Source organism: Oryzias melastigma, linkage group LG7, assembly GCF_002922805.2.
Source record: "Oryzias melastigma strain HK-1 linkage group LG7, ASM292280v2, whole genome shotgun sequence".
Taxonomy (NCBI): Eukaryota; Metazoa; Chordata; class Actinopteri; order Beloniformes; family Adrianichthyidae; genus Oryzias; species Oryzias melastigma.
The window spans coordinates 20,380,978-20,405,524 of NC_050518.1; the positions used below are offsets into that span (position 1 = coordinate 20,380,978).

A 24,547-nucleotide genomic window follows, 5' to 3' on the forward strand; every position below is an offset into this window, starting at 1 on the left:
AATACAGAATGATTTATATACAGTATTTATATATATTTATATTTATATATACAGTATATAAAGTTGGGTGTTGCTTTAGAGGTTTTAATCTGTATTTTTTAAAAGTGTTGTAAGTTACACAGATTGTAAATACGCTATAGCTGCTACTGTGAGTCTGACTGTGGCTTTGTCCGAATTCTCACCCTGATCCCTAAAAACTATATAGTCCAAGAGTATTTAGTGTCCGAGATTTTAAAAGCAATTCAGACACCGTGAGTGAAAATTTTATCAAAACGAACATTATACAACGTCTATTTATAATTCGACTGTGTTTTGATGATGAAAATGCTAATGGGTTATTGAAAAAAATTTTTTTTTTTTTGCAAAAATTGCAAAGCATTGTGGTCTATATTCACAATGTTGTGAGTATCAATGCAAACTGGGAAACTTCTATGATACTCGATTTTGGAATTGAAGATCCGGAAAACACTACAAAATGGGGAAAGCACTTTATGGTGCACTATGTAGTGAGTAGTTGAGGAATTAGGACACAGACTGTGGTTTTTATGTGTTTTTAGCAAGGTTGGGGATTAGTAAAGTCACAATTACTTTTGTTTTAGCGATATCAGTCTTTTAACGTGTTGCAAACAAGGTTGGGAGTTACAGGAATTGTGGATTTTCTAATGCGGCTAACACATTTAGCATGGCTAACGTTTAGCGTGTTACAAACACGTTCTGGAGTTAATGCTGCTAATAAAGCCACATGGAATGACACACTCATTTCTGACTGTTTTGTCTCGCTTAAGGTTTGATGCACCTAATACATGACATAAAACGGTGCGTCTTATAATCTGATGCACATATTTTTTTGGTAATATTCTATTTGTACCTGTGTTTTTGTAAAGCTAATGGCACAGAGTGTTCTGCCCTCCTTGATCTGGGTCCAGTTTAGCAGATAGATGAATAAATCCTGATGGGAAGCTCGTTTTCAGGTCTTCTGGAGATTTATATCCCTATCAAGAAAGGTGCACCTGTAAACAGAATACAGAAACAAACGTGTGTTAGCATGATGCTAGCTTGTCATTGATTTTTACATAGAGCCACTAGCGGCTAACATTCACATGGCCTAACAAACAAACTCATTTGTTTTACTCACAGGCATGAATTCTTTGAGCTATGTGGAGAAAATTAAGTGCGGTTCTGAGCTTATTTGATACATTTGTCTTCTTTTTGAGCTACAACTGAAAACCAACTAGTGGTCAAACGATAAAACATCTTAAGCCAGAGGACAGAACACTGAGTTTTTTCCTCATAGTGCAGGAAATTGCAAAAATTTGAAGTAGTATTTCCTGAATCCTTTTGACAGAGAAGGAAATGGATGTTCCACTGTGTTTAGCAAAATGTTCCGACTTTTTCAGATTATGACCGCTCATTCGGACTTGTTGGAAACGTATGCTCCTTTATCACCTTCAGTCACGTTTGCTAGTTGAAGTTTTGTCAAATGAAAAGAAAAGTTCACGTTCTTTGGTCACTAACACTTCTGACTAAGTTTGGGACACCCACAACATTTCTGGTATTTTTCCTGTAACTGTAAAAGTCAGAAGTTGACATACTTTGGATTAACAAGCTTCTGAATAAGGACCAACTTGCTGGTTTTTCAGATGGCTCCTCAGCTGCCTGGCTCTCACCCAGCAGATAAGACATTGCTGACATCGCTGGCCTTCATGCGAGCAGGTTAAAGAGCTTTGAGCGGAGCTGCATGTCGGTGAATGGGAGTGTTTTTTTTTCCACGGTGTTCCAGATGGTGCCGCGCCGAGCCAGTTTATCTGATGGAGCCGATGTTGGCGTTCTCCTCTGTTTAATTGAGGCTGTCCCACTTGTCGGCTTTTGGAGGTTATTCTTAAAACAGGAGCATATGGTGGAATTGTTGTTTCAGGCCTTATTTGGAAAACAGTTTCCAAGAGCTGTAATTCCCGAAACACCAACCCCTTTTTCCTTCCAAAACCTAAAAATCCCACCTCAATTTTACCCATATTTAGTGGGTCTTATTTAGATTGTTGAGCAGGGAGGCTGAAATTCTGAAAGGATATTTGTTTTGTCGACTTATAATCATGCCTAATGTTGATTCCTGCTGTTCCTTTTCAGGGTCCGATGAGGTGCTGTGAAAATCATGTGTTTAACGCAACATGTGTGTACTTTTGTTGCTCTTTTCGTCACAAACAAGCTTCAGATTAGAGAAGGCTGCTGCGTGAGGAAATGAATCAGAGCTGGAAATGACTTTGCTCTGTGCCCTTGTGTTTGTCTTGCAGCTGATTAACCAGAAGATCCGAATGTGCGCGCAGCTGGACGAGTGCAGGTCGTTCGCCTCCGTGCTGCAGTACCTCCTCGCCATTGGCAATTACCTCAACGAGAACGCCGGAAAGGAAAAGGCCACGGGATTTCGCCTCTCCTCCTTAACCAAAGTATGATTCCACCTTGCGTCTGACCTCTCATCGAGTTTTGTCTCTCGGCTAATAAGCGGACTCATTGACACACACGGCGGAGCCTCTGCGAGTCCGTCAGGACTCCGGTGGTTGCTGAGGTTCACTCGGGTCGGTCACAGAAACTCTCCGTGCGACGGCGTTGCCTCCTGGATTCACGGGGAAAATAAAGGCTGAAAACTGATTAATATCTGAGAGTTCCAAGTCAAGCTCACTTTTTGAGGCTGTGCAGGTTGTCTGCTTGCGGAAGGTTTTCTTAAAATAATCGGTTAATTGTCGTTAGATTCATGGAACTAAAGTCTTACAACTGTTCTTAGGGGTGGATACTGGCTGTCTAGGAGGGAAAAATGGGCAAATCTGTTCAGGTACCCCATACAAATGATCAAAGTTGTAGACAAATTGGTGAACCCATGAAGCTAAAATTTAAATGCACATTTTTTCTATGGCCATGCTGCAGGCGACCGGTCGTAGCAACAACAAGTAAGAATAATTAAGAGGGACGTAGGTTAGACGCAGGATTTTTTTTTTTTTTTTGACTTCCTCAAATCCTACACACTACTAAAGATACTAAAGATGCCCATTACTGCTGATCAAGGGAAAAGTGAGAAATCCTTCCATACATGATTTGATTGGCTGGATATCGATGTACTCTTAGAGACGAGATGTTCTAGTGAGACAGAAAAGACGAGCATCAAATATTTTACATTCACATTTTTTCCATTGAATTTCTTCACCATCGAAATGTTGAGTCTCAAAATGAAAAACACTGAAATATTTAAGATAGAAAATAATATTTAGGGACAAAAAATGTTGCTTTGAAAATCAAATCAAAGGTTAAAAAAATAGGATCTGATGGACAAGAAAAACTTCTAGACCTTACGTTAGGTTTAGATTGGACGCGGAGTGCGCACGAGACGTGCATTTATCCGCGACAATCCCATCTGCTAGAGCTTTTATTTTAGTTTTCACCATCGCAGGTAAATTAATAACCTAAAAATATTACGCCATGTTTCTGCTAAGAAGACGTAAGTAGTTAGTAGGCCTACTCTTCTTTAATTTATCTGTTGTTGAGACACACAAAGAGAAGTGTGTGCGTGTGTGTTGCAATTGTATGTTTATTTTCATCTCTACAATCTGTTTAGATACAAAAACAAGATCGTATTTGTCAATCGCTGTATTTTATTGTGAAAAATTGGTTATATTTTGAACATAAACCGGATTTTCTCAAGTATTTTGATGTAACTTCCTGCCAGGATTGACGTGGATCACTCACGACTCGCGCATAAAATAGACCAGACGCCGAAACGATCCGCTGAATGGCGCGAGCCTTCCGCGGAGGACCGCAGCGCTCCGCGACTGGTGTGAACCACACCATAGGTTAACAACGGCGGCGAATGGAAGCCTCAGTTCTGCGCCGCTTTGTGGTGCTTCCGTATCCAGTGTGAACCAGGCGTAAGGTGCCAAACTCTTAGGGTACAAAAGGTAAACTCTAAAATATTTGCAGTATTAGACTATAAACATGTATACATCGGATCAAAATCTCAGTACAAGGATTCTGAAGAACTAAATTGAAGCCTAAAGCGCCTAAATGGGCGCATTTATTGGAAGTGGCTCCGCCCACCTCAATAACTTTCCTAAAATGGAGAACTGGGTAAAGTACAGTAAAATTTTGCTATCCACTCATTGACCCTCTCATCTACAACAAACATAGAATGCACAAATCTAAACTGCAGATTTAAAAAAGTAAGACCCACCCCCCTACAGTGTTCATATATAAATAGTACAGTAAAATACCTAATTAGGTTGTGCAAACGCTTATTTTGACATTTTACTTCTCTAACAGTCCTTTGAGAAACTACAACCCTGTGCATTTCCTGGTTAAATCAAAGAAAACGTTTTTGTGTTGGACAGCAGAATTTTTATCTGCTTCATGAACAAACAAACACAGAATGAAATTCTGTTTCTGTTCCTTAAATGATGAATAAACATCCAAAGGAGAATAAATGAAAAATTCTTCATTTCTTCAGAGTAAAACACAAGATTGTTTCCTCATGTTGTGTTCACAGTGATCCTCTTCATCACAGAGACGTGTCCCTTCTGCAACAGCCGCCATTGGTCTAACAATTTCAACCAATTCTAAACAAGCGTTTAAAAAATATGATGTCATGGGAAGAAATAGTTGCATAAGAATTCATAGGTGGGCGGCCGGAGCAGGAAAACAACACACCATAAACAATTCCAGTGCTATAAATAACAAGTGTTTATCCCAATGTTACTCAGTGGTTTGTTTTCCCTTTTGCCAAACATGATTCAGATCATCCAAAAAAAAAAAAAAAAAAAAAAAATATCAGAGATTAATTTTTAGGCAAAGTTTTTCCCTTTATTTGTCTGTTTGCACAAATGAGTCAATGTGTCATTTGAGGCTTTAATTGCTGCTCACGATCACAAAGAGCCAAAAACAATATTTGCTTCCTTGTTATTTAATAATTGACTCATTTTTATAACAATGTTTTGTCACTTTTCAGCTTAAGTACCATAATGGCTTCTGCTCAAACAATACAAAATACCAGGCTGACGACGGTTTTCTGAACTCTAATGTGATGCGTTTTGGGTTAAAAAATTTAGCCGAGTCATCACTGCACCCTCCTGCAAACTGAAGTTTTCTCTCTGCGGAGAGAGCTCAGCCTTAAACTCAACCCGTCATATCCTGACGCCCTGTCAGGACCCATTATCCCACACTGCAACGCACCGGCTCTCACTTTTTTAGATTTGTCACTTTGCTGAAGGGGGTGTATTTTTAGCTAACCTGGATCCGTTTCCCTAACCGAGCAGCTTTGTTGCTTCTTTCATTAGTCGGTTTGTGTGATGAAACAATGAAGGTTGAAATCAACAATAGAAAAGTTTAGCCGTGTTCATGATGGACGCCATTTTTCACCTCATTTAAGGAAAACTGCGTCCTTGCAAAAGAGACATTTTAGAGTTTCATCAGAAAGCTACGCTCACACTGGAGATGTGACGCGCGATAAACCCACATTCTTGAACGCGTTTAGGATATCTTAGTAGGGAAAAGCATCTTCTTTTTTTCTTTATCTATAGTTTACTAGCACATGTCTGCCACCTATATTATGGCACCATTATATGTCATAGTATATGACATAAGAAGAGACTTACGTGGAAGCGGCTAAATTTCACTCCAACCTTTTTCTTTCACAGCTCTAATCTGAAATGCTAAAGACTTGGGCCGAATCCGAATTGCTTCCCAACCCCTATATTTATCCCTTCAAGCCGAATGATATGGAAAAAATAATGTCAGACGTTAATACCACTCAATGACATCATCAATAGTCGCCGGTCATCTACATTAGCCTGTAGCTGTTAGCGCTCATAAAATAAAAACATTGGTTTTACAAGTTTAGAAAGTCATATAGCATAAAAACATTTACATTTTAATGTAAACTTCTGTGATTCAGCGCAGACCCACGTGAAGAAATGCTGTTCTCTTCCATCCCACAAACGTGAATCATCCTACCGTCGGAGGGATAGCCAGCTCTAAGTTCCCTTTCAGCAGGACCAAGTGGGCCCCATGTGGTTTAAAAGTGGACAGAAAATTTAGGACCCAAATTGGGTTTGTCTGCAGTGTCCGTGGTGGCCCCACTTGTGTTTGCCCACATCGTCTTAAGTGGGAAATCAGTGGGCTGGCTCACTACGCTAGCCAGCTGCCCAGTGGAGAGTGTATTGAGCTCTGATGTCCAGGGTCTGGCAGAGCTAGCATGGTCGCCACTAGGGCTGAGTTGATGAAATCGATTAATCGATATGAATTAATCTCAGCTTAATAGATCAATAATCAATCCATAACAGTAGAGATCAATCTAATGCATAATGCTTAAGTGTAGCTGCTAACGTGTAGTGGGATTTCCCATAGGACGGGTAATGCTAACACTTCGTCGACCTAAACATTTTTAAGCCCACTTGGTCTTGTTGGTTGTGTCGCTACGCTCCTCCTTGAAAAAACCCTTTCGGACACTGCCAAAGCTCCAAATATCTCTACAATAGGAAGGAGTCAAAGGAGTAGGGAAGCAATCCGGATTTGGCCTTGGTGTCATATGATTCCAGCCGCGCAAATCCAATTACTAATTTCTGGTTTGTGTATAGAAGTGGTTGCTTGTGCGTCTGTTGCCAAGGGCAGTGCGAACAAAGCTTAACAATGTCTGTTTTTGAAAATCAAAAATGTTGAATGTAAATGTAAACCACTGGTTTTGTGGCTTTCCTGATCCGACTCTTCACCAGAAAGTGAAAACTTTAAATCTTGATTGCTATCCTCCCCAAATGGCTTGTTGTCTTCTCTCACATCCTCTGAATGTCTTTTTTCCCCCCCTCCCCAAGTTCGACTCTTCCTGCTGGGAGGTCATGAAGCAAAGCGTCCTCCGTTTCATTAAATGAAGCTGAGACCCACTAGCTCCCTCAGAGGTGTCTCCACATCTAATTGAGAAGAGTAAACTGTTGCCGCTCCAGTCAGAGTCTCTTCAAATTAACGCCCGACTGCTTTCAAGAAAAATGCATCAAGGTTATTGAGGATCTGTCTGTTGTTCTTTCTTCTTTTTGTCTTTGTGAGCGTCGATACTCCCAGCATCCCCTCAGAGGCCTCAATTGGTAAACAGCATCACCTAGAAAAAGCTATGAGAGTCTATTAGGGATTAAACAAGTTCCTTTTTAGAATTTCAATCATTAGGACACCTCTTTGACTTTTACTTCTTTATTAAAAAAGTGGTATCCCTTCAAAGTAAAGTAGATATGCATTTATTTTTTAGAATGCATATAACACATATCATGATTTAAAGTATTTTTACAACAGTTATCTAGAGATTTGCTGTACTCTACAGCTGTTCATGCAGATTACTGTTGCATTTAAGAGACAGGAATTTAGCTTAAAAGTGATAATTTACTGATGTTATGTTTTGACAATTAGAACCGAGAAATGTCAAAAGTTTAAGATTTTGCAAAATCTTTGAGTCAGAGAGACACGTTAGACTAAAATAAAGCTCCCTTTGCATGAAGCTGGACCTGATAGTCGTTGATACCTTGAACTACCAGGGTTAGTCCAGATAGTGGACGTGGACTTGCATCAGTGCTGTGGGTTTTTGGGTTCTCCAGGTCTATGGAGGGTCATTACTGATGGCAGCTGTGTCTTGTAGTACCCTCAAGGCTTGAATAATATAGAACACATTTGTAATAAGTGTATTTTGAAGTATTTCGTAAGGCTACTGTATGTTGCACGTACTGTCATACAGTGGCCTTATGCCACACGCTAGGGCATACCAGTGCATGGTGTCACAAACAGACAGCTGGTTCCACTTGCAGCAGGTTTATCAATTCAGACAGGAATGAAACACAGCTAAAAGTCCACAAAACTAGATCAGGGTCAGACAAGCAGAGGTCAATCATAAGGATGGGAGAATCAAAGAAGAGAGTAGTCAGAGTGTAGGTGAGGGTCAGGGCAGGGAGCGAGCAATCAGAGAATAAGCAAAAAAGAAGATCAGGTCCAGGTAGAAATGCTCGGTAATGCAAGCAAGGTGGCACAAAACAATACTTCGCCCAGATCCTGCTGGCTTTTAAGAAATCATGCCTTGTCTGCTGGTGATTACCTGGATCAGGTGTGTTTAGCCAATAAGACGCTTCAATGGCAGGTCAGATGGAAAACATGTAGGACACCGACCATCGAGGCCTGGATTCTGGCACCCGTGCCCTAGAAAATATTGTTAATGAACAGTCGACAACCTTGATATTTTATGTGGACCATCTGCGTGTCTCACGCAGGTTTGGCCATTTTTGTCAGCAGGCATCTTGTATCTAGCCATAAGGGTAGTTGTGACTAAAGAATGAGATTTTGACGTCTAAGACATAAGGTCATTGCTGAACAAGTTGAGCTGATTACAGAGTGTCTTATCCAAATGCATTGATGGAGAGTTTGTAGAAAGGGAAAATGTGATGGTAAAGGACCATCCACCTTCAAGGATTTTGAAACAAAGCTTGTTCCAGAATTTGTGATAGAGCCCAAAGGAATGGACTGTTGCTGGAATCAGACTTGGAGACACGTCATCACAAAGAAATGAGTCCACGACATGAGGTTGGACTGTCAGACTCCTTGTTTCAACCACTCTTGAACCAAAGGATCAGGAGACATTTTCATGGAAATTATGTTCCTAGAGTCTCCAGGAGGAAATTATAGGTACAGGAAAGTAGAGGAAAGAATCTTTACTTTCTGAGGTTCAGTGTACTATTTCCCCAGTCGGTGGTAGTCCATGAAGCCAAATCTTTTGCTTGTGTTGGCCAGAACGATTTGTACCTGGAGGTTTTGAAGAACATTTTCTCTTCAAACAATCTTTTAAAATATGCTAGTTTTATTATTCATATCCACTTGGCTCTTCTCCAAAATTACAAACTCCTACTTCTGGACCAGGGGTAGGGAACCCTGGTCCTCAAGAGCCACCTTCCTGCATGTTTTGCAATGTACCCTGCTCCGGCATGTTCTTATTGGCTGGACACACCTGAACCATGGAATTGGCATGAGTCCCTACTCATGACTGATTACGTGGTTCAAGTGTGTCCAGCCAATTGCTAAATTTTAATCCACTGATATGTCTTTCTCAATTGGACCTTGAGAAACAGACCTACTGGTATCAGCAGAACATACCTTAGATTTGTTCTTTCTTCATGGCTTTCTTCATCTCCTGTGTCCCCAGCTCTCTCAGCTACGTGGCAGGGACAGGAAGTTCACCTTGCTCCATGCCCTCGTTGAGCAGATCATGTTGCACGAACCGAACTTGGCCTCGTTTACCCAGGAGTTGGCAGAATTTGAAACTGTCCCTGGAGGTAGGTGCGCATTGAGATGGATCAACTCTGAAAAAAGAAATATGTATTTTCCATATGTGACTGTTATTTTTCTGTTTTTGGAAAGCTTCCATCAAAGGGCTGACCGCAGAAGTTGATGGTAAGTAGATCACAGTTCATCACTGGATCAAAAATAGTGTTTGTACACAGACAGCAACACCGATTCTAGTCCAACCATTTTGTCTTGGACTTTTATTTTTGTTCACGTTTCACACCCATAGACTGTCATCATAGTGTGTATGTGTGTGTTTTCCAGTGCTGAAGAACGAGCTGCAGAAAATCAGTCAGTTTAAAAAAGCCTCCAAGAAAAGAAGTGGTGGAGCTCGTCACTCGGGTTTTCAGAAGGACTTGGAGGTGAGGCAGTAGAAGCTTTGCAATATATTCCTTCGCTGCTTTAAAATGTTTCGTGTAAACGTTTCGGAACATAAAGTAAATGTGCAAAACGCTAATTGCACACCAAATTCACCACTCTACGCGTGTAGGGAGAGTTACTGTCAAAAATTTTAGCCTTATCGCTACATAGAAGCATTGACTGTATATCTTATTTACATGAACGACACTGAGATGTTTAGAGATCAGGTTTATTTATTTTAAAGAGCTTTACTAAAGCTTTGGTAAACATGTATCCATGTCTGGGTTTATGAGATCAATCAGAGATCCTCCCAGTACGGTGAGTTTCACCATGTACTGCAGGAGTTACATCTGAATTATGGCTGCTTTCAGCGGTACTTCTTGTCCCTCTGTGACCCATTTTGACGACTTGCTATCCCGCATTAGTCCGAGGACGGAAAAAATCAGAATACCAGTTGAGGAACATTTATTTTGTCTAAATTCAAACAAGACAAATACTAAAAAGGTTTGGGAGAAGAACGAGCAGCACAGATCAGTTTCTCCTCTATGTCGGGTTTGAACACGTCACGGACCAAAGCCGAGTCCCTGATTGGTTGATACAAAATAAATTCTTCGCAATGCCTTAAACGTATTACCTCCAGACCTCTGTGTTCCGCCTGTGGCTTAAAAGAGGACCACTCAAGGTCGCATTCGATGTGAACACATCTGAACTCTTACACACCAGAGCTTTAGCTGCTGTGTTGACATTCTTTCGACTACTGTAACTCTTTAAATTTTTACGTCAATGGTCCCCAACCACCGGGCTGTAGACTAGTACTGGTCTATGGATCAATTGGCACCAGGCCACGGAGGAAATGATTAATTGTACCCATTTTTTTTTTTGAGTCTCTCAACAATCTTTTATTTTGAAAAATAACCGGATTCTCTCAGCTACACCTTCAAGCACTTGGTTGAGCTGTAAAGTTTAGATAAGGGGACAAAATGACTACATTGAAACAAACTTTTACTCTGAAAAATGTTTGGATTTTGAAGTCGAGACAATTCTCTTGGTTACATTTTAGTCTCCTGAGCACTAGAAGTAGTCCGTCAACATGAGAAAATCATATGTGGAACGTTTCTTTGCAAATGAGTAAGGTATAAGTGCAGGGACTCAAGAAAAGATGGAAATTACATTAAAACAAACGAAAAATACTGGCTACCAGAAGTCCTACGGCCAAAGAGTTATGTCAAAGAGCATCTGTTGTTTATATGTGTCACCGCCAAAATCTCCGATGTTAAAGTGCTGAGAAACTCAACAGTCAATCCAGTAACTTCCAAAACTCTAGCCAGGAAAGAGAAAGCACTAAACACGGATGGATATTCTTGAATGAACTCACCTGGGTGTTACCACCGGGTGTCACGGGCTTTTTAAGTTAAAATGTCAGCTGCATAATGGAATATAATGATGGTGTCTTGAGGCACGGGGTGTCAGTACAAAAAAAAGCATACTGCCTAATCCCCCCCCAAATTAAAGCTGCTTTAAATACACAATAATATTTAAATGCTGGCATATAGGGCCGGGTTTATTATACGAGCGCTCCCTGGACTATTTTAGCCCGTGAATGAACTAGATGTGTCCAGGTTGTCAGGAATCGCACGTCTCAGTGCAGCTGCAGGATGGAAATAATAGGGTCCAAGCAGCATCGGGCTGCCTGCCAGCCGCCTTAATTTCACAATCAAGTAATGTTGACTCATCAGTAAGTTTGTTTGTGTTAGTTCTGCAGGAATACACGTAGTAAATCTCAATGATGGGAGGGTTTTTGGAGTTCATGGGGTTGTGAAACAGGAAGAAAGGCCAATGGGTGCAAATGTTGTCTGACTTTTTCTTGTACAAGTTGGGCTTATGAATACAATGTTATATTTGGAGGATGATTTGATGTTTTCTTTTGATCAATGCTTATAAAAAAGTTTTTCTTGGTCTGGTCCATAAGGTCACATTGAGACTACGTACAATTTGTGAATTGTTCTCGTATGTAATTTGAGTCTTTTGTGATACATGCGTGACATACGTAATTCATAAGCATTTCTTACATTCGTTGATGTCCGTAAAGGGTTTCGATCGATGGGTCTTTACATGAATTCGGTTTTTGTTTGATTGAGAATTTTTCAGTTTTTACGTATTTTACGTAGTTTATTCATTGATTGATTGATTTATTTCAAGCATAGGTTGAAAAAATACAGGACAAAACACACAATTATTTCAAACTCCTTACAGAAACAATTAAATGCATTGATTATAAAATAGAAAACAAAAAAAATAAAACACACTTGTGTGACATTTGGTTCATTCATTTTTTGTGATAATTAACTAAAGTCAGTAGAGTTTGATTGATTGCATGAAAAGGAGTGGGAAGAAGCGAACTTATATAATCCCACCCCTACTTAATTAATTCATTTAACTGTTTTGCATAATTATGTAATCCGGTTGTAGTTTTATTTTTTTTATTTTATTTTATTTTTGAAATAGTGCTTGTTGATTATTGATTAATCTCATTGAACGCATCAATCATACATCATGTAACAGATATACAATACTCATTGACTATCATCAAAATACAATGTTATATTGATGTAGAAAAAAAATCATTACACATCACATATACAGAATTATAATGTAAATCTTATGGAATGGTACGTGATTCTTGCAAAATGCATATGTAAATTAGTGGCTTTTCACAACTGCCCTCGTATGTCCAACATATCTTCAACTTTTCACTCTAGTACCATCGATGTATAACTTTTACATTGTGTATATGGTGCACATATCATGTTAAAATTATAGAATTTATGGTCAAATCACTTATGAATTGGATTTAAACAGTAAAATAATCACAAATGCACACTTTGTGTATTGTGTGACGGCTATATAAATCAGGCGATTTTCCGCTCCGCCAGTCCGAGCCGAGTGGGGGTCTTCCAAACCGGACGGGGGCAGTAGAAGCGGGGGATGGGGTTAGGTATTTCGCGGGCCGTGTAAGCATGCACTCTACGTAAACATGCATACGTGGCTGTGTTGGGCTTCCATATTCAACGACTGTTTTTAGGTTCTGAGTAATAAAAGCTCGGGCCAGTTAAATGGATGTTAAAACTTAAAACAAGATGAACTTTGATCAACTTTAAACTTTTTATTACCGGACGGGCCAACTGTTTGGAAATTGATCATTAAGGAAAAATGTAGAATTGTGGTTTGTGCCTCGCTGGAATTATGACACCAAGTCTTTCTTATGACGGTTATAGAGAGAAAAAAATCAAGATTCACCAGATTTGAATTGAAAAAACACAAAACATTTGAACAAAAGCCACAAAAAATGAGAACGAAAAACACTTTTTTTGTACATGAAACATTAGAATAAAGATCAGACTTCCTTATAAAGCTTTATACTATTTAATAGTTCAGACTAAAAAAAACAAAAAAATTTGTAGCAATTCTTTATTATTTAAATAACCCTTAGCTGTTGTTTTAACAGGGATCAGACAACATGTGAATTTCAATTATATAGAAAGTTAACTCCAATCCAAACAGCCTGTTTTCAGCTGCTAGTTTGGATTATTAATGAACCTGAAAGCTACAGCTGTATATCCAGTGAGTGCAGAAATAATTAATTTGTGTAATGTCACCAGCTTGACTCACTGCAGCTGGCAAATGAGCCCATGATTGCTGGTAAAACTTTAAAACTCTAAACTTGAATAATTTCTTAAGACAGACATTAAAAAAAAGAGAAAAAAAAATATGATGGGACCGGGCCTTCTGTCAAACGCCTCATCCCTGGTGTTTTGTTCCATGTAGTGCTGAGCACACAGCTCTGGCGAGGCTCCGTTATAATGAAGCCGTTCATTTGCATCTCCCTCGCACGCCGTTAATCTCCTCCTCGGTGTGAGCCCGCTGAACGCTGCGAGAGACTTTGCTCGTGTTTTCTCTGCTTTAAATTCCCAAAACTCTATCAGTGGTTTTATGTTTTCCTTTTTATTCCATCCCATCGTATTTACTATAGCCGCAGCTAACAGGAAGTCTTTGAAATGCATATTACTTTACTTCTTTTTCCATTTTATCCACACAAAACTTGGGAGTTCGTCAGACAAAAACAGTTTTAAAAAAAAATGCTGTAAACCTGAACGTTTAAGTTGTCTCTTCCCCCCAAAACGAGGAGATTTTCCACCACAGAAAAAAATCTGAAGAATTGTTTTCGGCAATTAGTTTGTTTGCTGACAGTTCCTAAAAAAACCATGAGGCTGCGTTTCTGCAGCAGGATTTCACCAGCGTTTGTGGACTGTGGCCCTTAAATATTCAAACATGACTTTGAGGTAAGAAACCTAAAAAGTTCAGCAAACCAAAATGAATTCAGCTGCAGTTTGTTTGCAGTTCGTCTCACAGTCCCTTTTACTGTTTGAACCCCCACCTCCAGGGAACCAATGTCTGATAGTACATCAGCTTTGTGCTGTTAAACAGTTTGTGTAGTTTTTGTACAGTTCAGGACTAGTATTTTATTTCCCTTCAGTTTTCCCAATGACTAAGTGATCCCAGCTATTTGGGGGCCCAAGAATGTATAATGATGCACATCAGTTACTTACTACAACTTTTTAAATTAGGTGGAGTTTTTCTTAACAGTTTGTTAGACAGTAAAAGAAAGTTTGACACAATATTTACATTTTAGAGTGAATTTTAAAGTGTTGTGTTCCCTCGTTTGTTGCGGGAGTTCTAAAATAACACCAAATAGATGAAATCCATTATTATTAGGATTATAAATATTTTAGGGTTGTAAAACTTTTCACTACACACTTTGACTTCTCTCAAGCTGCGTTTCCATTACACATTTGCACAAAACTTTATCGAAATTCTAGGAATTTCGACATATTCGAAATGACACGATTTACATCAAATCATAATTTTGAGATGAAGCACAAACCAACTCATGCGATAAGTCATGTAATATATATATATATTACATTACATTATATATTTTTTTGCTTTATTTTATATATATATATATATATAAAATAAAGCAAAAAAATTCTCAGAAACATTAAAACTGCGAAAAGCGAGTAATGATATAACAAGGCAACATTATCCTGTATCTATGGAAGATGACAATGGCCATGTCTGGACAATATTTTTTTCAGCTCATTAACTCAAGAAAATACACTTTTTTTTCTCCACCAAACTGTTATCTGATATCTCTTTATCTCAAGAAAACAAAAACAGCGCTTTTGATACCGAATATACCGAATGAATTTCCCCCCAGGGATTAATAAAGTATCTTGATATTCTGTTTTCTGAGATCAGTATAAAAAGATAACATTTTGTTGTAGATGTGAACCGAAACGGCAAACAGCATCATCACTAAGTCATGAACTTTGTGTTGTTAACTGTCGAGAGCAGCTCGAGTAAGAGCAGCACCTTTGCTGGTTGCCCTTAGCAACGCTCAGTGATTGACTGGACCAACACAAAGCTAGAAAGAGATGAAGTTAAAGCAAATCAAAGACAAGTGAGACAGAACACGTGTAAATAAATATATCATTTTTTGTGATCAGCTTTGAGAGATGCAGACATCAGGTGATACAAACCTGCATGTAGTAGCCTTTAGTTTGTGTTTTCCAGCTGTTTTGTTAGAATTTTAATACATTTTAGTAGGAAAAAAGTTTATCATTTAGTACTTTTTCCATCAACGTTACACTAATAGAAGAACAACCTTCCCTGCTAATAAGCTTTTTTTCACAGTGATGTTGGACAAAAATGCGAATAGTGTCTTCCAGTGTTCAGGTTTAGAACGGCAAAACTGACAGCTGAACGCTGTTTAACACAATTTTACGTAAATAATAAAAACTTGCCAATTCCAAAATTCAATTTAGTTGTTGTAATAAGAGATATTTGTTGTTTTTCGGGGTATTTTAAGGGGTAATTGTAAAAATAGGAATGTTTACCAAGTGGCACAGCGAATATTTGAAAATAAGAGCGGCCACAACAAAAGTTCACCATAGCCGTACGCATTTAGAAAATAACATGCGAAGAATCGTTTTCTTACATACATTTTTGACCATTTCAAATAATTTTTACCCTTGTTTACCTTTATTATCCCACAGGGATCAGACACGGTTATGAGCAACAGTAAAGGAGAGCTAATTGAGAAAATAACCCAACAGTTAGTTTTTCTTTATTGTAAGACATGCTGAAATTGACTTATTTTAGTTCTGTTTTTAGTGATTTTGTGTACATGGAAATGTAAAGAACTTTAACTGGGCAGAAAAGATCTTGTGCAGCTCTACATCTCATCCCCGTCGTGGAAAGCTAGCGTTAGCATTAGCATAACTTAGAAGAATAATTACCTTCATAATACGACTCGTTTAATATAATCCATAGGATTTTGTGGAAGCAGCTGTGGAGCATTCTGCAGGAGGAATACTGACGTTTGTACTTTAATTTGTGAACCATCTAAGTAGGGGAAACAAATACAACCAGGTAGGACATTTATAAAATAAATATTATACAAATTTCAATTGCAATACTTGGTTACCTTTCATTATTTACAAAAACTGCTTTGAGCTGTCTAAACCATAAACATAAACCAGAAGTCACGTGAAAAGGGTCTATAGAAAGATTAAATGTTACTAAACTAACAAAGTGGTGGCGTGCTGATGACCTCACAACCGCACAAATAAAGGGTTAATTGGCTAAATGAAAAACAGCCGAGTAAAGGCCTGATTATGACCATGGACATAAATCAATAATTATTGATATTTGAAATATTTCAATATTTCTATTCCAGAAAAATTACAAACATTTGTGGCGTCTTAGATCGTAAGTTGCAATCTTCATAAATATAGTAGGGAATGTAATAATAAATAATTATACTTCGATCAAACTCACCAGCTTTTTTAGTCATTATCCCCTGAAAATCTCCTTTTTTCTTCACTATTTTCTCATCAATGTCAACGATCTCTGTTCCTTTTCATTCCAGATGGTGGTTGAGAAGTACAAAGAGGATTTTGCTTCACTGACGAAGAAATGTGATGAAATGAAGAAACTCTACTCCGCCATCTTGGTAATCCTTGAGTTATTATTCCAATCTCTGCATAGTTCAGCTCCAAGGATGAGCGCTCCCCTCACGACCCCTGCTCTGCTGGTGTCTGCCGTAGATTGCCCTCTTCAATTATTTGTCATCTCGTCGGCGCCCTCCCTGCACGCCGAGGGCGTTCTTGCAAAGGGAGAAGGTTGCCTCTCGTGTCCTTAAGCGATCAGATGATGCCGCTCCTACCACAGTTCAAGTTTGCGGCCTTGACGTGGTTTCATTTCAGCCGATTTGCAAGCCCTGGAATATTCCATTCTTCATCTCTTTCATGGTTTAGTCAGGCTCAGTTGGCTGGAAGCAACTGAAGAATGGGAATAAGTTCACGCTGACTCTTGAAGCGTCATGTCGTTTTGACAAAACAGGAAAAAAATGGCAGCACAGAAACGGACGTTTTTATGAAACGTAAGAAAAGAAATCACACTGAAGTGCTGGGAGCTTCACTTGTGCTTCAGAGCTCATGATGCTTTTGTACTCGCAGCATTCATGATTTACGTGCTTTCTGATGGGATCTGCTCGTGAAAATAACAGTTTCATGTCAAATTGTCCCTGAGAGCCGAGCTCACTTGAGCGTTTATCCTCGACATGAAGCCTCTCATGGAGAAAACATCTCCGTCGTGGATAACAAATTTATTGAGACCACTTGTCCTCGTGTGGTCCTCCATCACCATCTCATGTTGAGTCCGACTTTGATGTTCTTATGAGAGCTTTGTCTCGTTTTTAATAGCTTCTCTGAAAAGAATCGAGACGAGTCAATTTTCTCATCATCACCGTTTGAAGGTCCGCTCACCTTCACTGCTGTGTTTGAACTATTGGGTCATGTACCACAATCCCATCTTGATCTTCTACCAAACAGTATTTATGATCAACTTAATCTGAAAAGTAACACTTTACTGAGCCTTTCAGATCTACTTCTATAGCACAGTTGAGAGGAGAGCCTCAAATTAGGGCAGAAACTAGCAATTATTTTGGTTCTTGACTAATTCCTTGATTGCTTTATATGATTGGCCAATTACCCAAAATTATTTTAACTTTTTATTTTTTTTTATGAAAATGTTTTGTATTTATGAGTTCATAGTTGCAACGGAGAAGATTCCTTTAAACAAATGTTTTAACTTTAATCGATCAAAGAAAAAAAAAATCAACAAATTAATCGCAAACCTGGAAAGAATTAATCGCGATAAATCGATATTTTTTTTGTCTCAGTATTTGCCGACCATTCATCTGTGAATAATCAGAATATGAAATCACACATGAAACTCTACATTTAGAACATTTGTGTTTAATCACTACTGACAATCAATTACAAAAAAAAAAAATCAGATTAATCGCACTTTTGTGTTGGGATTAATCACGATTAATCGCAATGTTTTACCAGGTAAAATGTATTTGTACAATATGGCACCAAACCACGGATCAAATAATCCGCTTCTTGTGAAATAGTGATGTAAACAACAAAAATAGCAAGAATAAAGTACTAAAAACTGACAGAATATTTATTTATTTTGTAAGGGACCATGGAATAAGTGGGATAACACCTGACGAAATGTTTTAATGCACGCCGTCAAAGCCTTCTTCGATAAGTTAATACATATAAACACGTTAATTATTTTTGATTAATCACGTGCGTTAATGCGTTTACAGCCCTCGCTTTAACTTCTTTTAAGACAGAAGTTTGTTCTTTTTGGGCAAAATTATTTTTTTTCATGAACCTTTTTTCCAGTCATTATGAAACATGATGGTCTTTTGTAAAAAATAACAAAAAGTTTATTTTTTAAGTTCATAATAACCACACTGTCTTTTCTAAATACGTTTCAGTATTTTAGTTTGTTCTTTTTGGGTTCCTTTACCTAGACTGCAGCGACAGCGAGGATTTCCTCTGGTCCGTTTGTGTGCATCTCTGTCACGTGGACAAAAACATAAAACATTAATTTATCAATTAGAATGTTGTAACGTAAAAAGTTGTTGCAACCTCGTTCACAATACCACCCAACCAAAGATTTTGACACGCTTCTCAAAATCAATTCATCTGTTGAATTAATCCATATATAAGGCATTTTGGATTATAAAGCACACATTTTATTTGATTTTTTAAACTAACTGCTGGTTATCACTCACTGACTGTAATTAAGTACTATGAAAAGAAATTCGTCCATCCAAAGCTCGAGTTCATTGTTGTTTCAGTTGTGGATGACGGTTGTGCTGATTAAAAACGCTGCAGAACCCCGGAAACCTGAAATGTTTGTGATGAATCCGAAATGCTGCTGAAGCTCGTCCTGCGAGTCCCAATCTGTGGAGATTGGCTGCAGCTGCCTGGACTCACATCCTCATGAAGGGTTTGATCATCAGGCTCTAATCAATGTTCCAAAGGTTTAATAGACGTTGAAGTAATCTCAGAGCCAGACGGAGGAAATACTCGGAGCTTTGGGCTTTCACAGTAACAGGCTGGAATCTGAAAGTATGCAAGGATAATTAAGGGAGACATTTTGAGACAGTTCTGCTTTGAGAAAGAGGAAATGACTAGATCATAGTCAAAGTGTCTAAAAGCAAACGACCTTGAACACGAACTCACTGAATCGGCCTCATAGCTGTTGTGGTTTGCTGTGCAGCCGTTTAAATGACAGACAACCTCTTGTACAGATAAAGTCCTGCAGGGGGGACCTTTATAAATGCAGTTTGTTCGAAAGGAGATATCCTCATCCCTCCTGGACTATCAGGAAAAAAAAGTTAAGATTTACAACCAAGCAAACTTTCAGTCAACCTTTGCAGAGCACAAATATGTGCACAGAGACACTTAAAGACTCAGCGGTCGACCTAATTCAAACAAATACAGAACATCAACAATTAAATGAGCCAGTAACATCAAGAATGAGTCTAAAAACATACCAAAAATAGCTCCTTCTCTTTATTTTTTTAAAGGAAAATTTGCTTATCAAAGCTGAAAAGTGTCCGAATCCAGCTCACAGCTCCTTAAAGGGTAACCAAACTCTAAATCAATTTCTTTTTTTCTGATGACCTCCATAAATCAGTGCTGCATTTTTAACTAATTAAAATAAACTTGTTTAATTCTTGAAAGTGAAACTGAGTGCTGCCCCCTACAGGTTGAATCGATGTGTTACAGGTAAAATTCGTGATTGGTCAAACCATTTTAGTCCCAGTCACGATCTGGAGGTCCAGTGATGATAACAGTCCTGCTCCCCAGCCCCGCCCCTCTGACTGGATATTCAAATTTCGGCTGTTTGTTTGTTTGTTTGCTGTGGGTGGAGTCAGCCTCCAACATGAAAGTCAATGTAATTTTGACATAAAACCAGATTCATGCTATTCAATATCATTGTAGGAACTCGTGTGCATGTCAGTCAACAATGGAGGGAAAATAGTCAATACTTAGATTTTTTCAAAACGGCTTAAAAATATTCTGTTTTTGGTGCCAAATCACACTGTTTGTCAATAAAGTTTATTTAAAAAACATAATAATCTGAACTTCCTAATACCCAAGATGAAGGGAATATTGATTTTTTTTTTTTTGAGTTAACACACCTAAATGCATGTTGGGTATGTTACTACAGTAGTTAAATCTGCTTAACTGGAACCCTGTCACTCCATGTTAGCTCTGGTTAAATATCAATCTTTAAATTTTAGGTCTTTCTTATTGTTTTGAAATTGTTCATTTTAAAAGATCAAATTCATAAAGGAAACAGTTTGACGCCACAATTTAGTTTTTAACAAGTTTTTGTGGCATTTTTCTAATGATGGAAAATCAAAGAAAATTAAGCTCCGCCTACAATTCAGAGGTAACATTTCTGAAGAACTGCTGCTGCACTGCAGAAACTATGTCCTAGAAAATTACAGTTTTTTCAATTATATCTGAAAAAGACATAATCATAATTAAGACTATGGAAAGCTTTGAAAACAGATCAAAAGATGATCAGACTTTAAAGACAAAGCTGTCAGAGAGATTGCTTCTATAATCTTGTTTTTGAAACACAGCTCAATATTTTTACCTCGCTCTCATAAATCGCTCTTCCAAGTGTTAATGAAAATTGTTGCTTGCACTCCGTGGCATTTTAAAAATGAAGAGATTGATCTTTTAACTTTAATGTGCCCTTCAGGCCGTGTCACATTCTAATTACCAGGCCGGGTGTGGAGCATCATTCCTGCATGTTTCATCAAAGCTGCTAAAGTCTTCAAATATTTCACCATTTTTCATGCAGAACTTCTTTATTTGATTTCCTAATTTAAGATACTATTCCCAGTATTACTTTAATACCATATTTACCTCCTTCAAGCCTCTTTTCACTGCGTTGTCATGAAGACGTTTGTATTTCCTCTCCGGTTGTGGACTATCGCTGAACCTGTGATGAACAGAGATGATGCAGCCTCTGACTCTGAGCTGCAACAGGAGAGTTTTGGATTGCAGGCAGAAGAACTGAGCACATCTTTTCTAATGTTGCTTTTTGGGTACATTTTTAAATATTAAGATTCCAAGCAGACCTCCATGACCCCCGTTTAAAAGGTTTTACAGAATAATGAAGCTTATCAGATCTTGGATAAAGACCTTCATTAGCTGCATTTCCATTACAAATATGTGAAAAACTTTATCAACATTCTAGAAATGTGAAAAAAAACACACAAGTACCCGATGTGGTACAGTGTGTACAATGTTTGACAGAAATTTTAACTTTTATACCTTTTTAACAATGTCATCTTGTTCAGATCTGTGGTTTTTAAATGATACTCCTGATTATATATCCATATCCTTTAAATTCCTAATATATACATCAATACCCATAAAAAAAAATTAGAAAACTATGTTCAAAAGTCACCAGAATCCAACTCAAATTGACCTTTATTTACATAAAAAACATCATTTTCCATCATTACATCATTACCCTTTAGCTTATACAAAACTATAGATTTATATTCCAATTGTGTTATGTAATACCATCAATAAAAGCAAATTTAATACTTTCTGCTGCCAACTAGTTAAAAAAAAGTTTTTGGACATTAAAACTTACTTTTAAATGTGTCTTACCTTTTTGGAACAAACCACAAACTTTTACAAAAATCCATGAAAACGTTTAAGTGTTAACTTTTATATTTGATCTATAGTTTGTGAAGGATTTATTTTTATGTTTTCCCTTTAAAAGTATCAAACTATCCAGTAACAACAGTTAAACACTTCCGGACTAGAGCTTTTAGACCATAACAATCTGTAATTTAAAATGTATTTAAACATTAAGAATAATAATGTCTAAAGTTGGCTTGAACGTAGATCATCGTGTTGATGCAGCATGCTGAAGAAACACACTAACAAAGTATTTTTTTAATTCACAAAATGCTAATCAAACAGTTTTATAATGCAGAAAAAGGAAATATGCAAGCAGCACAAAGAGTGTCAGCAGCTGTGAGGTCTAGCAGGTGTCAGCAGGATTCAAACTGCAGTTTAACACGTAGTGATGGAGAGAACGGTCATTTAACACTCAGATTAAACAGGAAAACAGCAATAAAAACCTGACAGAACTGCAGCTTTGGCCTCTAGTTGTTCACATCAGTTTGGTACAAACGTGCTTCTGTAAACATATAATGTCAGAAGAGTGTTCCTTAAAATGTGGTCAAACTACAAGACAGGTTTGGTTCTCCAGATCTCCCTGGTTGATCCTGTAGCTCCTCCCATTGGAAGTGGTGTCTTCTCTTTCTTCTGGGGTGGGGCGGCTCCTTGTCGTGTCTTGAGCTAGACTGCAGGGCTGCTTAGTGAGCTGCCTGGAAGGTCAAGTAAGCTTCTTTGAAGACCATTGTTCAGGTCTGGGTTTGCTTTGGTGGGGAGTTTGAGGACCCCTATGGGCCACAGAGGTGGTCTAATCGGCAAAAAAACAAAATCTCCTCTTGGGGTAAGAAAAATGGTCTTACCAAGAATTATTATTAAAAAAAGTACTAGGACATATTTTCTTAATCTAAAATTATTTTACCATTGAAAAAATAACTTTATAAAATTATTTTACTATTGAAAATCTTTCTTTATAAATTATTTTACTATTGAAAAAATACTTTATAAGATTATTTTACCATTGAAAAACTAAGTTTATAAGACTTTACTATTGAAAATCTTTATAAATTATTTTACCTTTGTAAATCTAACTTTATACGATTATTTTAATATTAAAAAATACTTTATAAGATTATTTTACGAATGAAAACCCTTCTTTATATTTTTTTTTACTAATGAAAAAAATACTTTATATGATTATTATACAATTAAAAACTTTCTTTATTAGATTATTTTCCTGCAAAATAGAAAATAAAACATATTTCAGGGGACTTTTTACACCATGATGAGTCTTCAACCTTAGATCAATTAACAAAAGTTTTGTAATTTGTTAAATATAAAAATATTGACTTTTATCAAGTTACATTTTTAAGCCGATTAACCCATTGACTCAAAATTGTAATTTGAAGAAAACATAATTATATATTGATGATTGCATCAATCTAAAATGATGATTTGACTTTTTTCAGTGTATATAATCTTTAGATTCAGTTTTTGAGGTGTAATAAGTGTTTGTTCCTCACGAAAGAATCCATTTGTAAAAAGATAAACATTGAACACTATTTGTGTCGTGTTTTTTATTTGTCTCCAATCCTTTTTTTCTTCTGAAATTTCCTCCCAAAACCTCAAAGTAATGTAAAAAATATACGTCTACTTATGTCCCCCTTGTGTGTTCAGAGGTTACAATGACAACTTCTGTAAAGTCCAGAAAAAGAAAAGAGGACGTTTTTTTTAATCTTATCAGTGATTCTGTGCCGCACAGAGGAAGCTCATGAAACTGAACCGGCATCCACGCGGCCCGCAGCATAAAGCGAACCAATTAGTACAGCTGGCCCGTTTGATAAAGTTTGACTCAAGAACCGCGGACATTCCTGCGCCGCTGACCCCAACCACCCAGGTGTAATTATTCATTAGGTGGAGCATGTTTGCTCGGCTCTCTGGGTGCACTCCAGGACACACGTGCATGACAGAGCAGCAAAGGAAGTCATTATTTAAAATAAAGTTCCATTTGCAGAAGCCTGGCTCCTGTTCATTAATGAGAGTAAAAGCATAATTTAATTCCTTAAACAGTTTTCTGTGAGTTCAAAGGTCTTGTGAGATGTTGGATAAATATCTCAGACATAATCCTGTTTTTTTTTTTGTTTTTGTGAAGGTTCAGTTTGGAGAGCCGGCAGATCGAGACTCCAAGGAGTTCTTCGGGGTGATCAGTCAGTTCCTCCATGACTTCAGGAGAGCTCACGCTGAAGCCCACTTCCATGGAGCGTTTTAATCCCAAAACACGGATCCCGTTGTCTCCGGTGGACTCCGATCTTCAGAGTCGTCTTTAATCCTCCGATTGGGTCAGAAATTCGACCGCCGGACTCACAGACACAGAAGGCAGAGCTGAGTCACCTATTTCTGTCCAGTTCTACAGAATTCTCCTGAACTCCAGCGAGCTCGGACATCTGGAACCACGTGAGGCAGCAATCGGAACTTTGCTCTGGAAGAAAATTGTTGGACTTTCTCACCAGATTTTGTACATTTTTTTTCCTCTTTTCCTGTTGAGGATTTCCAACAACAGGAGAGTTTTTCACCAAAATAAAACAATTTAAACAACAATTTTCCTTTTTTAGCATTTATTTGAACGTTTTACATCAAAATAGCAGAGGTGGGGACTCGAGTCACATGACTTGGACTCGAGTCAGACTCGAGTCATGAATTTGACG

The 24,547-nt window shown here is 37.9% G+C and overlaps 1 protein-coding gene across 1 annotated transcript in view; it reads left to right on the forward strand.

The window, feature by feature from the left end:
• Positions 1-24,440, forward strand: part of LOC112159489 (formin-like protein 13) — a 60,402-nt gene extending 35,962 nt beyond the window's left edge. The window contains exons 12-17 of the mRNA XM_024293589.2: positions 2,289-2,441; positions 9,200-9,329; positions 9,415-9,447; positions 9,604-9,701; positions 16,691-16,774; positions 23,995-24,440. Of these exons, the coding sequence (XP_024149357.1) occupies positions 2,289-2,441; positions 9,200-9,329; positions 9,415-9,447; positions 9,604-9,701; positions 16,691-16,774; positions 23,995-24,111 (615 nt within the window). The 3' untranslated portion in view covers positions 24,112-24,440. The remainder of the gene's footprint in view (positions 1-2,288; positions 2,442-9,199; positions 9,330-9,414; positions 9,448-9,603; positions 9,702-16,690; positions 16,775-23,994) is intronic.
• Positions 24,441-24,547: the final 107 nt, after the last annotated feature.